This window comes from Lineus longissimus, chromosome 9 (assembly GCF_910592395.1).
Source record: "Lineus longissimus chromosome 9, tnLinLong1.2, whole genome shotgun sequence".
Lineage (NCBI taxonomy): Eukaryota > Metazoa > Nemertea > Pilidiophora > Heteronemertea > Lineidae > Lineus > Lineus longissimus.
Window position 1 is genome coordinate 20,257,695 of NC_088316.1, and position 19,741 is coordinate 20,277,435.

The window sequence follows — 19,741 nt, forward strand, 5'->3', positions numbered from 1 at the left end:
GCCCATTGTTGTAGAAGTGTCATGGCCAAGCAACTTCTGTAGCCCAGTGTGTTCAGTTGCATGTCATACAACTTGATTCAGTACATAAAAATATCGCCTGAAATCTCATTTGTTTTCCAGAGAAACTCTTTCCGTTGTGATTTATGATGTCGTGGTATTGTTTTTGTTCAAAATGGTTGCCGTAATCTGTTCTCCACTGGTCATAATCTTGTGGCATGTTCATAAAAACCCAGTCCTAATCCCAATAGTCCAATAGTCCAATATGAGACAAGCAAAGCTAATATTTGAGCAGGACAGTTATTCCTTTATGGTGGCTGGCAAGCAACTCTTCATTTATTAGTTGGTCTGTGATGGTGTTGACATATACTGATGCAAAATATGCCATTTGTAGTTCGACTTGGAGTGAAATTGAGTGTTAAAGACTTGAGTTCAGCTGATGCTGGGGTAGATCTGTTTCCTGAAGGGATTTGAAGTATATCACCATGTTTGTTGAGGACAGTTTGGTTATCTTTCTAAAACATAAGCTTGGTGGATCTTGACCGTACGTGAGCCTCTAGCTTATGAAATTGAACTTAAACATATGTCTGATCACAGCCCTGCTTTCATATCACAACAGATGTATCCATTAGGAAGTTGTTCTTTTCCTTGAGCCATTCACTGATTCAGGACCAGTGACCATCAGCCAGATTGGCTGATCTAGATATCTGTCCGATCATAAGGAACACACTTGATGGGATTGACATGGAAGTGTGGTAAAGGGGTTGTCGAACAGTTAACAATAGTAACACCAGATGCATACAGGTGTCATCTATTGTTGAGATGGGATGGGACCACTTTAATCAAGGCAGAGTAAGCAGGTCATCAGTCAAAGAGGTAATATAGTGGCTGTATGACTAAGACCTACCAAGACTCATGAAGAGAGAGACATGCTAATCCCAAGCTATATACTAATGTGATGACCAGATGAAATGAGATGGTCTTGGTCAACATTTTTGTTTCAGCCATTCCTTATTGTCCTGTAATAATGACCCTCCAGGTATGTCATCAAGTTATCTACTAAGAGGCTTTGGGTGATGTATCGAATGGCGACTTGTTCCTCTCTCTCCAGTCTGTTGATGTCTGCCTTGGAGTTGTCACCATCATTACTTAGCACCCACTGGCCTTTCAGTAAATACGGCTGACATTTGAACAAAAAATCAAAATATAAATTTGCTTCCCTTGTATCCAAACCAATGCCCAATGTCCGAAACAGTTCCAGAAGATGGAAACCAGTGTTGATGTTTGCATGTTTGAAGCAGCCCTGCCTGCTCCCTTCATAACTGTGATCCCTAACGTCTCATGACCATCAGCTAATGACATCTATGAATCAGGATATTGATGCCAGGGTCACTAATCAACTAATTACAAGCAATCTAGCTTTCGTCATGAACCTTTCATTTCCTGGGTGATGGAGGACGGATACGATGGCGAAGTGGCCCCCCGAAAGAAAAGTTGCCCAAGGCTCTTAGTATCATAATGGGATTTCTCAAAAGAAGATGATGTAGTTTGGTGTTTGACCAGTACCCTATGGCTCTTGTTGTGTGTACAATGGCAAAGTACTCATAATGATATTTTAACTGCGGTGTTGTTTATCTGTCTTGTCCTTGAGAAGCTAGTCCCTTATCTCACTGATGGCTGTCCCCCAGTGAAGGTTAAAAACCTCTGCCTTGGCTTGCCTGGAATATCTACAACAAAAAGCCACGACGAGATCTTTAGCTTGTTTGACAACTCATTCTTTCAGTTTCCACTTTGATTGACACTGTAAGCCAACCTCAAGATGCACATTGATCTCATTAAAGATGGTTTACAGTTTAGACATCATCTTAATCACATCTAAATGTAAAAGATTCACCAAACATATTTGATTCAGATTTGTGATGAAATGGGTGCTTGTGGCCTTAGGGATCCTGGGGTGACTGCCGTGGTGTGTTGTGATGGTGAAAACAACAGTTCTTGTTGCCATCTGTCATAACAAGGACCTTTGCAGTTCTATTATGAGTGTTAGTGATCTCACCAGAAGTGCTAGAGGCCTTAACAGAACATCAAATATTGTTCTCTGGAAGTGTAAGGTGGCTGTGCTTGTACTTCATCTGGTCAAAACATCACAAATTCTCACCAATGCACCTAGCGGCTACAGTTTTATGCTATTTTCAATGCTTACAAAAGCAAAAGTTTTGTGAAAACATTTTGATCTTGGAGAATGAGAGTAGCCCGGAGTGGCCTTGTTTTGTCTTCCCCTGTCAATTCAGGCACTCCACGTAATTTACTTCTCGTGTTACAAGTCCTCAGTTGATCAAAGAATCGTATCGATCTGATCGTATCTGGCGGCGTTCATCGACGTTAAACTTCTAAATTAGTCTGCGCTATTCTCTGGCTAATTACACGCATTAAACCGATCTGATTACCTGCTCGGTTAACGAGCAGCCTGACCCAATCTAAAATAGATATCCATTAGTTTAAGAATTAGGCTATTTGTAACTTACTCCAGTTTGTGGAATCAATGAACAGATCAGCTTGATGGTGGTCTGAATAGAGATTGACTAGTTAACTGGAACTGCATCTCAAGAGAGTCTCTCAAATCAACTTGGCTGCACAGAAGCTGGCTCTAGTTATGAGGAATCAACTTTAAACAATGAAACTACAGCAAATTGACTTTCAGTATTTGACCGAGACACAATGAATTGAACAATTGCAGCGTGAGGCTTGACCAAACCACTCTCCCACTCTCTCGTCTTCTTCAACATGAAACCAACTGACATCAGCTGTCACTTATCGATGCTTCAATTGTTAGCGATCACACGCTATGTGAGAACAGTCGGACTATACTCTTTTCTTCTGTGGCAAATTGGGCTAATAACTTACATTGGTACCGTGGGCAGTTCTCTGAAGTCATGGATTGTATGCTCAGAGGGCGTGCATACTGATATGTTGGGGAAATGTCATAAATGTGGTAAATTGTGCCCAATCAGTGGGTGTTGATTGCCTAATAACAGATTTGTTCATTTGCTGTGACCTTCATACCCAAAGCCCTTGGGACCTGTGGGGTGAGAAAAGTCATCTGTGTGAGATGTCTTGGGGGCTCAGTCCGCCTCCAAGCAGGCATGATTTGTAATGTAATGTAATGTAATGTAAATACCATATTTCTATAGCGCCCGTTTCAAGCAAAATGCTCGTTCACGGGCGCTTTACAGATAAAAAGATCACACCTGACTAAACAGCTCTGTCTTCAACAATCCGCGAAATTCCTTAAGGGTCGCGGCTGCCCGGATGTTGGTCGGCAGCCGGTTCCAGAGCGTGGGGGCCGAGTGGCCAAATGCCCGCTCGCCGTATGTTCTTTTTGCACGCGGAACTACAAGTGATAGGTCGTGTGCTGACCGCAGGTGCCTTTCTGGCTCATAGACATTGATCATCTCAGCGAGGTACTGATTTCCAGTGTTATGTGGTGTAATCAGATCAACCTGTTGACTGAGCGACTGTGTTTCAGCCTCCAGACATCACTCAAAAGGTTCCGATCCTATTCGTAATGGCACCAACCCATGAATGAGAAGCCTCAGATCATGAACTTATGGAATCCTATATCATACTCTCAAGCTAACATTTCCAAGTTCTCTCTTTTCTGATTAAACAGAGATTTGATTAAATTGAACTTCTTCTGCAGTTAATCAGCCTCAGGTATGACAAGATATTGTGTTCTTTCTTTATATCTAAAGTTTAGAACTTGCACTCGGCTGCTGTGTGATTCCTTCATGTAGGAAACATGAGCCCCAGGCGTGACAGAGTAGCTGTCGGTCCAGTTCTGTTCTCTTTCAATTGTTTCAGGGTAAGGGTAAGAGTTAGTAGAAAAAAAGCCAAAATTTTGAAATAATGTCAAAGTCAAAAAAGTTTTAGGACTGATGATGTTGGCTCATTTTGAATAGAAAAAAAACAGTGAAAAAGAATTTTGGATTGGAAAATTTTTCAACTTTCAGTCAGTTCAAAATTTTGAAAAATTTTCGAAGTCAAAAAGTTTTGGGACTGATGATTTAGGGTCATTTTGAACAGAAAAAGAAAACAGTGAAAAAAAATTTTGGACTCAGAAAATTTTTCAACTTTCAGTCAGTTCAAAATTTTGAAAAATTTTCGAAGTCAAAAAGTTTTGGGACTGATGATTTTGGGTCATTTTGAACAGAAAAAGAAAACAGTGAAAAAAAATTTTGGACTCAGAAAATTTTTCAACTTTCAGTCAGTTCAAAATTTTGAAAAATTTTCGAAGTCAAAAAGTTTTGGGACTGATGATTTTGGGTCATTTAAGCATGAAAACAAAAAAAACAGTGAAATTTTTTTTTTGTACTTAAAAATTTTTTTCTTGCCATTTCACGGATGAAAAATCTCAAATATTAAGAAGGATCACATCTCACAATCAAACTTGGCCTAGCATTTTGCTTCTCTGATAGGATGTTGCATGTTGATGGATTTGAACTTTACCTTTATTGTCCTGTATTCTATCATCATGTCGGCCCAAGGCATGAAACCGTGGCAAAAAATGATACATTGCTCATTCTTTATGAGGCTATCTCACGAAAGACCAAACTCATATCATGGAAGAGCATAAACCAAATCCATACATACCCTGGAATTAGTTGTCTCATGAAATATGGCGGGTTTAAAAATGACTTGGTCGCAGCCCGTATATCATCCATTCTTTCTAAGTCCCCTGTGGTCCATCATCTTCTGGTTCCATGTCACGGTTCACTCCTAAGATGATATATCTTTATCAAAATGGCCATAGTTTTGAGAAATGAATGTTAGATTGTGGCTTGGGAAGGTTTATGAGATGTTTTGTTTACTTTTTCGTTATTCTTCGTCAATTATGTATCCACTCCAGACATGGAAAAAATAGGTTTATTCTAGACAGAGCCATTTCTTTTGTCAGGCTTTTGAAAAGCGAGAGGAAGCTTTGAAAATGTTTGGAAGAAATTTTCTATCGTACAAAATGAAGGGTTGTGTTCCAAAACGCATTTACATTTTCTTCAGATTTTAGTCATCCATTATTCAGATGAAGCTTCCCATTATGCCAGCTGATATATTTCAACTCGACAAATAAAATCCACCTTATCTTGGCATAAATGTCTAATAGGGTGTCACTATAATGAACATGCAATAGCCCCGGCGTTGTTGTGGAATGGATTTTATGTGTAGCATTCTGGTTCAACTTTGTCCTTTTGCTGACCACGATCTACTAGCCAAGATTGCCTACCCGTACCATAAACTAGAGCATTCACTACCCAAAATAACCACCCCCTGGGGCATGTTGCCTCTCATCTGTTTTGCTGGTGATCGACATTTCACGCAAATACCCCTCATAATCCATAAGTCCACCTTTTTTCTCCGCCTGCTGGGATCTATTTGACTTAAGCAGGTGATGTGTTGTTCAAGTGACGTCACTCAGTTTGCAATCTGATACTTTTCACCAGAATAACCTATATGATGTTTTAATGATGACATAAAAGGCTCCAAGTATGTGTATCTAGGGATGGCTTTTAAGGTACATTGACCTGAGTAGAAGCCAATAAGTTAGGGAGGTAGTACATCATTTTGTGTCTCGTTTGGTTGATGAAGTAAACTGAGACAGATTTTGATGATGCTTCTTTCCATCTTCGAAGCAGAGAAAAAGGTGTTAAAGGTGTTTGGAGTTTGTGACCTGAGACCTGACATCTAGAGTTGAGTTACAGTATTCAATTCATCCTCCTGCATCGTTGAGCTTATTTGGCCATTTCAGTGTTTCTTTGTAATATTGAAAGGTAGCAGCACAATCTTCCTTATCATCGATGCAGTTCAAATATGCACATGCAAATCCAACATCAATCAGTTACTTAACTTTAGGATTTGACTCCAAAGAATAGCCTTGTCTCTCTATCATTATCACTTTTGATTGATACGATGTTCACTCTTTGTCTTTCTAGTTACGCCCCCTGGATAATGAAATCATAGAACAACACAAACGTAACCTATTGGAGGCAAAGGCGTATGCAAGGAAGTTCAGTATTGTCATCTTGTCGGACAAGGCAAATGAAGACAAGACCAAAGATGCTGAGAAGGATAACAAGAATGAACAGGTAAGAGGTGGGCGACCATCTTGAAACTGGCAGCCATCTTGAAATTGATTATGAATAATCTGATTGTTGAATAAAACATATCCGATGTTCTTACTCGTGTCATTCAGTGCTTTACGGTTCTTTGATGTATTCACTAGAACTCTCTGTCTTCTTGCAGCATGTTAACAACCAGAAGCTGGGTCTGATTGAAGCCCTCCTCCGACTGGGTGACTGGGAACAAGTGCAACCACTGCTGGCTAAACTACCTCCATACTTCGCCACATCATACCGCCCACTCGCTAAAGCTCTCTGTTCTCTTCTACATATAACCATTGAACCCCTTTATCAAAAGTAAGTGAATTGTCTCATCAATACAGATGATAACAACCTACAAATTGATGTTTTGAGAGCAAAACCTTACATTTAACAAAGTCAAAAAGCAAATTAAGTCAAAACAACTCTTCAACAAGCCACCATAACCCTGGAAAACGTTTGTCGCTCAGTGTGAATGGCAGTATCAGTCCCACGATGTAGCTGTATTTGATACCACACTTTTCAAGCACATCCAGCTACTCTTTGATAGAAGTTTTGCGTGTCAACCCTGTGCGACATCTTGCCGCTGGCATCAAGTCGTCACCTACACTCTGTTACCTCTGTGTCATCTGTTAGCTCCATGTCGCCGGCAGTAATTGGAACATACCGTGTAGGAAGAAGGATATCGCTTCTTTTCAATCCCTTGGTCGACATGATCAAGTTAATTTGTCACCCTCGTCGGGCACTTAGTAGAAGACCCTCAGGGTAATGAGGTTCATAGTGAGTGTTTGAAATGGATGCGGCTGCTAATAACTAGTTGAACATCTTAGCACTTCTCTTAAAGTAACAACAAACTTTTTTTATATCCTTTTATAACTGTAACGCGAGTCTCTTTGACGCTGATATCAAGAGCTACACATTAGTCTGTGACCTGCTTCAGAAATGATCAAAGGTGACAATTGTAGTCAAAAGTACTATTTGGATTGAATTGATAGCATTGAGTGGTTCCAGTCCCTCGGGCATCCAGCATCTTCAGTCTCACAGGAGTGCGGCACATCACTACTATCCTGCCTATAGTCCCTCGGGCATCCAGCATCTTCAGTCTCACAGGAGTGCGGCAGATCACTACTATCCTGCCTATAGTCCCTCAGGCATCCAGCATCTTCAGTCACACAGGAGTGCGGCAGATCACTACTATCCTGCCTATAGTCCCTCGGGCATCCAGCATCTTCAGTCACACAGGAGTGCGGCAGATCACTACTATCCTGCCTATAGTCCCTCGGGCATCCAGCATCTTCAGTCTCACAGGAGTACGGCAGATCACTACTATCCTGCCTATAGTCCCTCAGGCATCCAGCATCTTCAGTCACACAGGAGTGCGGCAGATCACTACTATCCTGCCTATAGTCCCTCAGGCATCCAGCATCTTCAGTCACACAGGAGTACGGCAGATCACTACTATCCTGCCTATAGTCCCTCGGGCATCCAGCATCTTCAGTCTCACAGGAGTGCGGCAGATCACTACTATCCTGCCTATAGTCCCTCAGGCATCCAGCATCTTCAGTCACACAGGAGTGCGGCAGATCACTACTATCCTGCCTATAGTCCCTCGGGCATCCAGCATCTTCAGTCTCACAGGAGTGCGGCAGATCACTACTATCCTGCCTATAGTCCCTCGGGCATCCAGCATCTTCAGTCACACAGGAGTGCGGCAGATCACTACTATCCTGCCTATAGTCCCTCGGGCATCCAGCATCTTCAGTCTCACAGGAGTGCGGCAGATCACTACTATCCTGCCTATAGTCCCTCGGGCATCCAGCATCTTCAGTCTCACAGGAGTACGGCAGATCACTACTATCCTGCCTATAGTCTCACTTTCAGTAGACCCGAGGCCATTAGCCATCACGTACAGTCACCACATCATCAGACAATATGGCTTGCCTTTTTCTTATAACCTTCATTTACCCGATCAGACTAATCATGTCACGTTGCTGTCTCACCTTACTGTGTGTTGGTTGTGAGAAGGTAAGGTTACACTTGCATTTTGGCTATGGTTAGAGGAATGTGCGGATGAATGGCTCTGCAATATCATATAATATCTGCTGCAGTAGATGCAGCTAGCATTCATGGCTTCTTCTGCTTCAGTTCAAACTAAATGACTTGAGAGGTGCTGACCTGTGCTTCTCCTTCCCTTTCAGACACAATGGTCTCCCAAAGGCAGTCCTCAAGGCTCGCAGACAACGCAACCAAAAGAATGGTCAGGCGATACGTCAGGTGTCCTCATTCCAAGATCTCGTGTCACCGGTCTACCCGATGGTCTACCATCTCGGTCCATACCTCAGCTGTGATCCCATACTCATTGTCAAACTTGTACGCATATGTCGGTCTTTTATGAAAGAGGTGAGTTGGACAGTTTGACCATTTTCAGCCATCCGAGGTGTTTGTTTCAGTTTTCTTTCTCAACCCAAGTCTAGCCCAGAGTAGGCCTACCAGCTACCTTGTCACTGCTATACCATATCAGAGAGCTAATTGTTTGGTCTCATTTAAACCCTCCGAAGGAAATCACAACGATATCTGAGTTGGGCGAGTGTTAACTGTGGAATGTTTCTTTTGGCGAAAGTCATGATGGCTTCAGCAGAGCAGGAGACCCGATGATATTCAACAGTTGAATGCTACTTTGTCTCGTGGTGCAAAAAACCACACCCAATATGCATGCCAGTTATCAGGCCTTGTTGTGGTTCAGCGGGCTGAGTCTGAAATCATCATCCAAGTTATTGGTCATCTATTGCAGAAGGAGGATAGACGACGAGGAGAGCTGCAAGATGTCTACCATGGTCTCCTGACTCTCATCGACGAGTGCATCCTGCCAAGTCTGACCATGCTCGACGGTAACTGCTGCATGTCGGAGGAGATCTGGACACTGATCAAGCTACTGCCGTACACGTATCGCTACCGTCTGTACGGCCAGTGGAAGAATGATGCCACGCACACACATGCAGTGCTCATCAGACAGAGGGCCGACTGTATAGAGAAGGCCAAGTATATACTCAAGTATGTATCACATGAAACAGCAGGTTGTTGTAGAAACAAACCATTACACTTTGCAATGTGCTGAGCTCCACCTAATACACATGTAACTGGTCAAGAAGATGCTGCCAGCACTGAAGAGTAGGACTGGCCAAGGTCATGCCAGTGTGATGATGCTGTCCCCGATGTGTGCTGTGTTCAGTTTGATTCTCCTAAGTCCAGCATGAATATTGATATAATGACGTTTCCCTTCCAGACGCCTCACCAAGGAGAACGTGAAGCCTCTTGGACGACAGATAGGGAAACTCAGTCATAACAATCCTGGCATCATATTCGAATATGTGAGTACGAGAGTTTATGATTTGGTTTCACAGTTCTACTGGTCTTCATCATTTATCTCTCAGCAGTTGGATCTGAAATGGATAAGGTCAAAATCAAATAAAGTTTCCAGTGAGAAAGCCTGTAGCTAACTTTTATGCTAGAATAATAGTACAGACCTTAGACAATATGACTTGACAGAGGACCCTAGGATTTGGAATCCAAAATAAAATCATTGGGCATTCATATCAGAATCGTGTATCGACACGTTGAAGTTGCTCAATTTCACATAGTTAATTGTTCTTTCTCTTCCCCAGGTGCTGTCACAGATCCAGAAATATGACAACTTCATCGGGCCAGTGGTTGATTCACTCAAGTACTTGACGAACCTCTCCTATGATGTTCTCATCTGTATCCTTTGTAAACCCACCACTGCAATGGCTTTGGTTTTGGTCATGGCTGATGCAACGAGATCTTCTTGGTAGCTATCAAGCAGACTTTGTGTAACATACTGTTGACTCTAATCCTCTCAACCTTATGAGAGGCGGAATTACAGTAACCCCGTTCTGCAGACACTGGTAACTGTGATCCAGTAGACATCTGTTTATCATACACGCTAAAGACAAGTGAAGAAGGGGAGACTGTTGTATCCTTAACTAAAGGTCAGATTGTATCATTGAGGCGCTGGCCAACCCGGACAAAGAGAAACTCAAGTATGATGATACCAGTGTTTCTTTATGGCTACAGAGTAAGTATTTGGAGTCGTGTCATGTTACTGGGGGCCTTGTAATGGTAATTAGGGAGGAAACCATTCGAGACCGACCATTCTTGGTCGTCATAGCGGGGTGGTTGCCGACCGGGGTTCCACTGTATATCGATTTAAGCTATTCACTCGGCAATTGTAACTGATCATAAAGCCATGCTGTCCCGCTTTAGAGGAGTCAGTCATTGAATGCCGGCATTCGCTGTCCAAACTTGCCCGAGTTTAAAAGTTATGTTTGTTTCTTATCTTTAGGTTTGGCCAACTTTGCCGGTGCTATCTGCAGGAAGTACCAGGTGGAACTGGCGGGATTGGGGCAATATGTGGTCAATCAGCTCAAAGCAGGCAAAAGGTACAGAAAGGAGGTCACGGTGATGACCAGTGAGATTGGTGGTGCTAGATGAGAGTGTCGACCTTTGGCGAAGGAAGTTACTGCTTAAATTCCTTACAAGCTTTGGGACTTGAACCACTCAATGCTATCAATTCAATCCGAATAGTACTTTTGACTACAATTGTTATGTACAAAGGGCAAAGCTTTTACTTTTGCTCTGGGATGCAAAAGTGTGTTGAGCAAGGGTTCCTCAGGGAAAGTTATGTACAAAGGGCAAAACTTTTACTTTTGCTCTGATAGCATTTTGAAGATTGCTGTGAAGGATTGAAGATTGAATGTTTTGATGATGTTTCAGTTATGATTTGCTCATTCTAAGAGAAGTCATTCAGAAGATGGCGGGTATCGAGGTAACGGAGGAGGTCACTGATGATCAGCTCAACTCGATGTCTGGTGGTGAGAATCTGCGATCAGAGGGAGGCTACTTCGCACAGGTCAGGAACACGAAGAAGTCTTCAGGTCGTTTAAAGGACACGCTGCTAGAGCATGACTTGGCATTGCCGCTGTGTTTCTTGATGGCCCAGCAGAGAGATTGTATTATTTATAAAGATGGAGAGGCTGGAAAGAGACATCTTAAGCTTGTTGGGAAGTTGTATGATCAGGTGAGCTGTGGTTGTCTGCCTCCAGGCATAGTTGCCTTGCTCTTTCATTTCTAAACAGAGCACTTTTCCCTGAAAAACGTACGATGCGTCCCATTCCTGTCCTAATAATTTTTTCGCAAAAATACTCCACCAGTGATAATCCTGTCCTAAGACCAACCAATAGTGAACGTTTTAGTCAAATCCGCATGGTCTATCTGTGGACCTTAAGACCTAAAGAAGCAGCTTTCTTTTCTTTAGTGCCAAGACACCCTCGTCCAGTTTGGTACGTTCCTGTCCACCCAGATGAGCTCCGAGGACTTCCAAAAGAAACTGCCGCCCATTGATCAACTCGTGCTCACATATCACGTCTCTCCTGATGCAGCATTCTTCTTCACGAGGCCCGTCATCACTCATGCCATCATGGTGAGTAGACCACGATCACACTCTTTATCCCCGACCTAGTCTACATTGCTCCCTTCTGCTGAAGACATGTGTGTTTCACTTGTAGACTATCCATCATTACTCAGTTATGACATAGGAATAGAAAAGAACAGGAACCTAAGGGGGACAACTAAACCCAAGTTACCAAGTGAGGAGAGGAGTATCAGTTGTGGGCACTAGTAGTAAATGTGCCCTTGTGATTGACCAGCACCCCAACACATATGTGACTTTTCCATTGCCTTAATGCCAAGGTCTCCTGGATGAGGTCAGATGCGCTGATCAGCTCACAACAAGAGCCTAGATTAGTACCGGCTGTCCATGACCTTGACGAATTGAGGAGCCTTTTAGTAGACCAATGCAGACTGGCTGTGGGACTTATCAAATCTTCCATTCCATTTCAGTCCAAGTTTGATGAGCTGAGAAAACAGGACAAAAGCAAGAAGGAAGCAAGTCAAACAGCTGCCAAGACGCAGCGATATCTTGAAGCATCTGAGGCCGTCTTGTGCCATGTCGTGGAGTCAGTCCGGGCTTTGAATCCACCCAGGATATGGGAGGAACTCAGGTAAGAAGGTCTCAGATACCTTGTCTTAAAGCATCTGAGGCCAGTCCAGATTGGTTGCTTAGAGCCTAGAGGTGTAGTCACTGACATGCAAGGTTTAACTCAAGTCCTAGTAGCAGTTATCAATAAAACATGATGTATCAACCAAATGCTGAGTGTTTAATTGCCCATGGGATACATGTAGCAGGAGCCAAAGAACGACCACTGAATGCCCATGTTACTTTACAATCATCTTCAAGACTAGAGGGGTCATTCCAAGGACTTGCTACCAGCTTGAGAGCTCTGGGTTTGATCAACTATCTGTTCTTGATTTCAGTCCACAATTCTACGTGTCATTCTGGACACTCACCTTGTATGACATTGAAGTGCCTACCTCAGCCTACGAGAAACAGATCAACATACTGAAAGCTCAAATCATATCGATTGATGAAAGTCAGGAACTTGTAAGTTCTCTGCTTGATTGCTGCTCATATTGTGACTCTCAGCTCTGCAAGCTGATGGGGGTGTCACCCGAGTGTCTATGACAAGATCCCATCAAGGGGTTGGGGTGAAAGTGGAATCAGCTGTTGAATCATCAGCGAAATCCCAAATGGTGATAAGAAGCAGTGATGATTGATTGGTGGGTTGGTACATTCTTCTGTTAAACTGACATGTTTCACTCCATCTTGGATTGTCTCCTTTCTAGGCGAGCGGCAAGAAGAAGAAAGAGATGGAGCGCTGTGTGAATCTGATTGATAAGCTCCTCGAGGAGAGCAAGCGACAGCTTGAGCATGTCTCCAGGGTGAAGGCCAGGCTTAATAATGAGAAGGACGCATGGTTCTTACCCAGTGAGTTGAAAACCATGGTTTGTGTTGCCAGATGTAACTTTTGTTAATTATCTGCCCTGACAAGCTCGAGTTTGATGAGCACCTAATCAAAAAAACTTGTTGCTATGAAGTGGAGAGCTTTTACTCGACGTCATGATATTCATGCGTCCATTTCATCTTGTTGCAGGGGGATCAACCAAGAATGAGACCATCACCCAGTTCCTGCAGCTGTGTGTCTTCCCGAGGAGTTGCTTCAGTGCACCTGATGCCATGTTCTGTGCCAAGTTCATCCACCTTCTCCATGAGCTCATGACTCCTAACTTCTCCACGCTCATTTGTTATGATCGAGTAAGTCATCTTGAAAGCGTGTATGCACAGATTCATCTACAGGATGCCTCAGTTGTTGAGAATGGACTGAGAAGTTTGTTCACAAGTATAACATTGCGTACTGATCCAGCAAAGTAATACATAAGGTTGCTGCATAATCTGAGTGACCAACATGACCCCTAATTAAGATGTCATGACGCAGTATTGGTTTCTTGATGTGAGTTTGGTTACCAGGAATATCAACATACATCAACTGGTTCCCAGCTTGTTCCATGAAAATCAACACACTTGATTCGATTATGACATCTATTACATGTTGTAACTTGGCTTTCAGATCTTTTGTGATGTCACCAACACTGTGACATGCTGTACGGAGAACGAGGCCTATCGCTATGGTCGCTTTCTCTGTGTGGTGCTCGGCCCTATCATGAAGTGGCACTCGGACAGACAGCTCTATGAGAAGGTAGGTGTTCTGACTGCGGATATGATGTCTGTCAGTCTAGCCATTAAGACAGCATCTATGATTGATTGACTGATGGGTTGGATGGTGACCAGCAGCTCTTGTTTGATCTACTTTAGTGATCATCTCCTGTTGACAGATCTCCTATAATAGCCAATGCATATTGAGCAGCTGATGAGATTGGTGGCCCTTCCATGCTGCCTGGGAGATGAGCTTGATGACCATATCCTGTCAAATGATTGGTTGACCAATGACCATTGCTTAGAGAGAGCCACTTTGTGGGTCCACTGTAACAGTAAACCAAGGTGTGAATACCTTTGAGGCCACATTGTACATGCCACATGTAGAAGCTACTTAGTCAGCTACCAAAACAAACATGTGGAAGTGTGTCATAAAGTTGTGATTGTTTCCAGGAGTGCGCCACCTACCCAGGCTTCGTGACAGTGTTCAGGAAGGGAACAGATAGCAACAACAAGGCCGACCAGCTAGAGTATGAGAACTACCGCCACGTCTGTCACAAGTGGCACTTCAGGATCACCAAGGCGATGATTGGCTGCCTTGAGTCAGGCATCTACTGTCAGATCAGGAACGCTGTCATTGTTCTCACGAAGGTAGGCAGCAACATCAATGTTTGTTATGTAATCAGTTGTATCATAGTGAGGTCTCAGGTGGGGTCTTGATGAATCCATAAAGTACTTAAAAAGCTATTTGGTAAATATTTCAGCAGTACAATCAGAGAGGTTTCACTGAGAGCATTCCAGTCTTTGGTCATGCCAATAGGTCTTTGATAGTTGTAAACCTTTGATGATGACAATCTCTGTCCCGAGTTGGCCACAGACACTGTTGCCACTGAAAGAACTCAGGTGAGCTTGAAAAGACAGCAAGTCAAGGACATCATGATTTTGAAATGTGTCTGAGTGTACCTTGGATGCCCACGATGATGATGATGTTGTTGACATAATCCCTTTCTAGATCCTGCCACATTACCCGCGCATTCAGATGTTTGGCCAGGCGTTGGAGCGACGAATTGAACGACTGAAGGATGATGAACGTGAGAAGAGACCGGACATCTACGCATTAGCTGTGGGTTACTCAGGCCAGTTGAAGTCCAAGAGGTCGACGTGGGTTGCCGAGACCGACTTCCATATCAAAGATAAAGACAATGTAAGCATGTTACTGCTCACATGATGCTCGCCTCATGTAGTCCTCCATCTGGTGTGTTTGTTCAAAGACTGCAACTGACTTGGAATTGGCCAATTCTGGTCGAAACCTGATACAAAATCTGATTAATAAACAGTATTGTGAAATGTTTGCCTTTCTTGAGTCCTGCATGACCTTATGCCACCTATTGTCTTGTTGTTCACATTGAATTCTGTAAATCACTGACATCAATGTTTACCTTTCTAGACGAAGGTGCCAGCTAAGTCCAGCCAGGTGGCCAAGGTTGTGAAGAATGGAGATGCTCATGAAGAAAGTGCAAGTAGGTTCACAGTTTCTTTAGTCTTCAGTATTTCACTTTGTACACACTTATGTTTGAGGTTGGGAGACAAAGTGGAGACGAGGCCAGATTGGAGCCTTCATATTGTGACCAACTGTGGGCACCAGTTTGATTCAGTCTATAAGACCTTTCCAGTTATCAAAAGGAGATGAATCTCTAATAAGATGTGATGATGTGTTGACATAAGACTCGTGTCACTTGACCACCAGACGTTAACATTCTTGGTGTCTTATTACCCTCAGGTAATGAACACAGAGAGTCCAGAGATTCCAAGGAACGACGCTCCACGAATGATGTGAGAGTAAAGACTGAGAAGTCAGGCAGGGCAAGTGTGGCATCAGGAGAGAGGACACCCACATCCAAATCTGACAGGAGAGAGAGGTCACCCAATGCCAGGTCAGTTTGTCACAACATATTCATTAAGAAGAGAGTGATCTTGATAACAAGCATTAAATTTCTGAAATCCAAAGCTCTCTTCACCACGGAAATGCTTTGACAGGGAGAGAACTGACTACCTCAGAGGTGACTTATCCACAGGCATCTGCATCAGCATCCATTCTCATAGATGTGTTTGTCTTTTTTTTCTTCAGTTCATCGGATGTGAAACAGAAAGCCAAGACTCGAGAAGATATCAAACAAGCGAAGGAGAGATCTCTTGAGGACATCAAACTGCTTGGGCCTAAGGTTCATGGTCACGGTGATTATGAGGAGAGGAGTTATAGGTGGGTACTTGTGCTTTTTCTGGTTTGAAGTTGAACATGGCTAGGATGAGCCAAAGTGAAAGCCTGTGATGGACTGGTTTAGGTGTCCAACTCCATGCCATGGCTTTGAACCTGATGGTCCACAAAAGGTCCAATTCCAGGCCATGGCTTTGAACCTGATGGTTCGCAAGGTCCAACTCCAGGTCATGCCTTTGAACCTGATGGTCCACAAAAGGTCCAACTCCAGGTCATGCCTTTGAACCTGATGGTCCACAAAAGGTCCAACTCCAGGTCATGCCTTTGAACCTGATGGTCCACAAAAGGTCCAACTCCAGGCCATGCCTTTGAACCTGATGGTCCACAAAAGGTCCAATTCCAGGCCATGCCTTTGAACCTGATGGTCCACAAAAGGTCCAATTCCAGGCCATGCCTTTGAACCTGATGGTCCACAAAAGGTCCAATTCCAGGCCATGCCTTTGAACCTGATGGTCCACAAAAGGTCCAATTCCAGGCCGTGGCTTTGCACCTGGTGGTCCCCAAAGTGCAGCTCATGTGATCCACTGGATGAGAATGCAGCTCATGGTTAGCTGAAAGTGCCTTGGTGAGTAAGTTACGGTGGTTGTTGTTGTGAAGTGCTTTGAGGTAGAGGCACAGGTAGGTCAGTTTGGTGCTGAATCAAAAGTTCCTTTTCCTGTTATTATAGGGATGGTGAGAGGAGTCGTGATAAGGCTGGTCATGATGATAGGAGTCATAGCCGTGAGAAGAAACTGGAGCGGAAGGAGGAGAAGGCAGGTCGTGAGGACCGGAGGGAGGAGAGGGCAAGGGAGGAGAAGGGTCATAGAGAGGAGAAACATAAAGAGGAGAGAGAGAAGAGGGTCAAGGAGGAGAAAAGGTGAGGCAACTTTCCATCCTACCCTAACCAGGAAAAATTTCTAAGTCAAAAAATGTTTTCATTTTTTTTTTTTTTTTCTGCTCAAAATGAACCAACATCTTCAGTCCCAAAACTTTTTTGACTTTGAAAATTTTTCAAAATTTTGAAAACAAAAGTTCAACAATTTTGGCGGGAAAACTTAATCATGCATTTTGTCCCCGGATTTTCAACTTCACTGACCCCGGTAACACGACCATTCAACCTCGTTCCCATGAGTGCACATGTTACCGGGGTTCCACTGTATATCTGTGATGTTTTAGGGATCGAGAAGATCGTGACAGACACAGAGAAGAGAAGAGTCACCGCCATGAAGAACGCGAACGTCTGCGGGAGGAGAAGGCTCTCATTGAGAAAGAAAGATGGCCGAGTGATCGATCACCAAGCGTCGGTAGCCATAGCTCACAGCATCAGAGGAGTGCGGAGGTTTCACCCGGCAGAGGACATTTGATAGAGGACAGAGGTAAGAAAGAAACAATGTCGCTTAAACTGTGAAATCAGGCAATAATCAGCCCCTGGCCTTCCGCAGTGGAGAACATCTACATGTGGTTGAGGAGAGGGTATGAAGATCAAGTTGACTTCGTAACTTTTGTGGCTGTTCATAGGAATTAGATAAATATAGACCCTGCCACCCTTGGAAGTTTGCTATAAACTCTGCATTGTCCAATCTTAATGTGACTTTTGGGTCCTAACTGACGATGAGGACATAGTTTAATTGTTGTTAACTCTATTCTACAGAGACAAAGCGACGAAAGCTAGATGCTCCAGCTGCCTCTACATCAAGGGTGAGTAAAGTTTGTCTCTATCCAGAAAATGGCATGAAATAATTGGAGAGTGACACAGTGTCTTGCCATAAATATCCAAGTGTGATGATTGCAAACAAATTCAGATTAACAGCCTGTCCTAATTTGGCTTCATGGAAACAATTGTGATGAAGGCCTTCGTGCAGTTGTTTTTTGTGCATGAAAGAATGGATGTTGCTGATTGCAGCACATGGTGATAGTAATCTGCCCAACCTCAGTCCAGGCAACCAGCATATTTGATGAGTGGATCCTAAGTCTAGAGCTGTGACTAGCTGATTTGTATGTAACTTCGCCTGATTGAAATGGCTGTTAAGATCTCATTGAATTCTGACCGTGTACTTTGTCTCCTCGATCTTAGGACATTATTGAGATGGAGCCTCCACTACAGGTACAGTAGGCTGGTCGGTGAAGGTATTGGTTCACCTCCAAAAGTACTCGCCTCTAGAGGAAACAATAGAAACAGACTAACGGCTTTTTCATTCCGAGGGGATGTGGCTATGCATAACTGCTCCTCCTCTAACACTAGAATGAGAAGGCCTCTATTGTGTTGCAGAGGTCAACTGATACCTTAATCCACCGTTGGAAGGCTGGCACGTAGACTAGAGCTTCTAGGCGGGTTAACACATGGTTCTTACAGTGTTCTCACTGAGATAGTGTCACATGGTTCTTACAGTGTTCTCACTGAGATAGTGTCACATGGTTCTTACAGTGTTCTCACTGAGATAGTGTCACATGGTTCTTACAGTGTTCTCACTGAGATAGTGTCACATGGTTCTTACAGTGTTCTCACTGAGATAGTGTCACATGGTTCTTACAGTGTTCTCACTGAGATAGTGTCACATGGTTCTTACAGTGTTCTCACTGAGATAGTGTGAAGCCCTCGCACATTTTGTTTGGTCCACTGCTTTTCAGCCTCAGCATGAACACAGGGTGCATCACAGAATGCACCCTCAGTTTTTATGCTGCTTTTTCTTTCTGCTTTCTTCTGCTTTTCAAGTTATTAGTGTTTTTTTACTGTCTAAAACGTTATGCTCTCTGAGTCACTGGGTCACTGGGTGTTTATCTACTCTGGCCTTTAGTGTTCCTTTTCTTTGAATCTTTGCCAGACCTCCTTCATGCCTGATACTACCTCTTCTCTTCAACCATCCTTCATGTGCAACTCAACGCCAGTTTCCACTGACGTTAAGGCAGCGAAAGCAGGAAGCTTGTGAAAGTGGTCAGACCATGACAGTGAACTGCTGTTTCAAGCTTTTCGCTTTTCTTTCGTACTTTCAGAGCCCTCTGATGGAGAAAGAGCGTGAGAAGGAGAGGAAGGCTGAGAGAGCTGAGAGGAAGCGGGTAAGACATGTACTGTTACATGCATTATACATGGATCATTGTATTCAAATGAAGACAGCGGTGTACAAAACTAGCTGGATGTGCCCTGATTTTGTATTTGTCTTTCTATTGATATCTCCTCTGTGAACAGAATCAACCTTGCTAACATGTTGTGTCATTATCTTGCAGGACCGTATGTCAGATAACGACCTCATTGAGGCTAAGAGGAAGAAGAATGAAGAAATCACCCCCGGTGAGGCACATTCTATACTCATCTTGTTATCTCCTGGTCTATGTTTGAAGTTCAGGTTTGTCTCTTTGACATTATAGCATTATAAAATGGCCTAGCATCTTAAAAACCACAATTTGTTCTCTTCTCTACATGTAGGTCGTTCCAGTAAAATCAATGGAGACACGGATGGCCCTTCGACGAGTAAAGAACGCAGTCGTCATGGTGACAAGGGACATGATCGCGAGAAAGTGAGAGAGAAGGAACGAGAGGGGAAAGGAGAGGGAGAGAAGAAACCTAAGAAGGTCAGTCGGGGTCAAGGTCACGTGCTGACTTTAAAGTACCAATGGATACTATTCCCTGTCAAGGTCTCTGCTCATCCTGAGGAAAGAGGGCATCTTTTAATTCACAAGTGCCCCTCTGATACACTCCTCAAGCCCCTCCCCCCATAT

The 19,741-nt window shown here is 43.5% G+C and overlaps 1 protein-coding gene across 3 annotated transcripts in view; it reads left to right on the forward strand.

Moving 5' to 3' along the window:
• The window catches only part of LOC135493895 (THO complex subunit 2-like), an 86,368-nt gene that overhangs the window by 65,359 nt on the left and 1,268 nt on the right, over positions 1 to 19,741 (forward strand). The window contains exons 9-35 of one of the 3 annotated variants that reach the window (XM_064781538.1): positions 5,982 to 6,134; positions 6,292 to 6,464; positions 8,345 to 8,546; positions 8,938 to 9,197; positions 9,430 to 9,514; positions 9,809 to 9,902; positions 10,159 to 10,239; positions 10,507 to 10,603; positions 10,938 to 11,241; positions 11,479 to 11,643; positions 12,063 to 12,223; positions 12,537 to 12,663; positions 12,906 to 13,047; positions 13,211 to 13,374; positions 13,688 to 13,816; positions 14,227 to 14,424; positions 14,786 to 14,977; positions 15,221 to 15,293; positions 15,554 to 15,707; positions 15,902 to 16,033; positions 16,716 to 16,904; positions 17,204 to 17,403; positions 17,679 to 17,725; positions 18,102 to 18,131; positions 19,019 to 19,081; positions 19,250 to 19,313; positions 19,449 to 19,594. In XM_064781538.1, the coding sequence (XP_064637608.1) occupies positions 5,982 to 6,134; positions 6,292 to 6,464; positions 8,345 to 8,546; positions 8,938 to 9,197; positions 9,430 to 9,514; positions 9,809 to 9,902; positions 10,159 to 10,239; positions 10,507 to 10,603; positions 10,938 to 11,241; positions 11,479 to 11,643; positions 12,063 to 12,223; positions 12,537 to 12,663; positions 12,906 to 13,047; positions 13,211 to 13,374; positions 13,688 to 13,816; positions 14,227 to 14,424; positions 14,786 to 14,977; positions 15,221 to 15,293; positions 15,554 to 15,707; positions 15,902 to 16,033; positions 16,716 to 16,904; positions 17,204 to 17,403; positions 17,679 to 17,725; positions 18,102 to 18,131; positions 19,019 to 19,081; positions 19,250 to 19,313; positions 19,449 to 19,594 (3,825 nt within the window). The remainder of the gene's footprint in view (positions 1 to 5,981; positions 6,135 to 6,291; positions 6,465 to 8,344; positions 8,547 to 8,937; positions 9,198 to 9,429; positions 9,515 to 9,808; positions 9,903 to 10,158; positions 10,240 to 10,506; positions 10,604 to 10,937; positions 11,242 to 11,478; positions 11,644 to 12,062; positions 12,224 to 12,536; positions 12,664 to 12,905; positions 13,048 to 13,210; positions 13,375 to 13,687; positions 13,817 to 14,226; positions 14,425 to 14,785; positions 14,978 to 15,220; positions 15,294 to 15,553; positions 15,708 to 15,901; positions 16,034 to 16,715; positions 16,905 to 17,203; positions 17,404 to 17,678; positions 17,726 to 18,101; positions 18,132 to 19,018; positions 19,082 to 19,249; positions 19,314 to 19,448; positions 19,595 to 19,741) is intronic. The other 2 variants (XM_064781540.1, XM_064781541.1) reach the window with 2 other exon arrangements.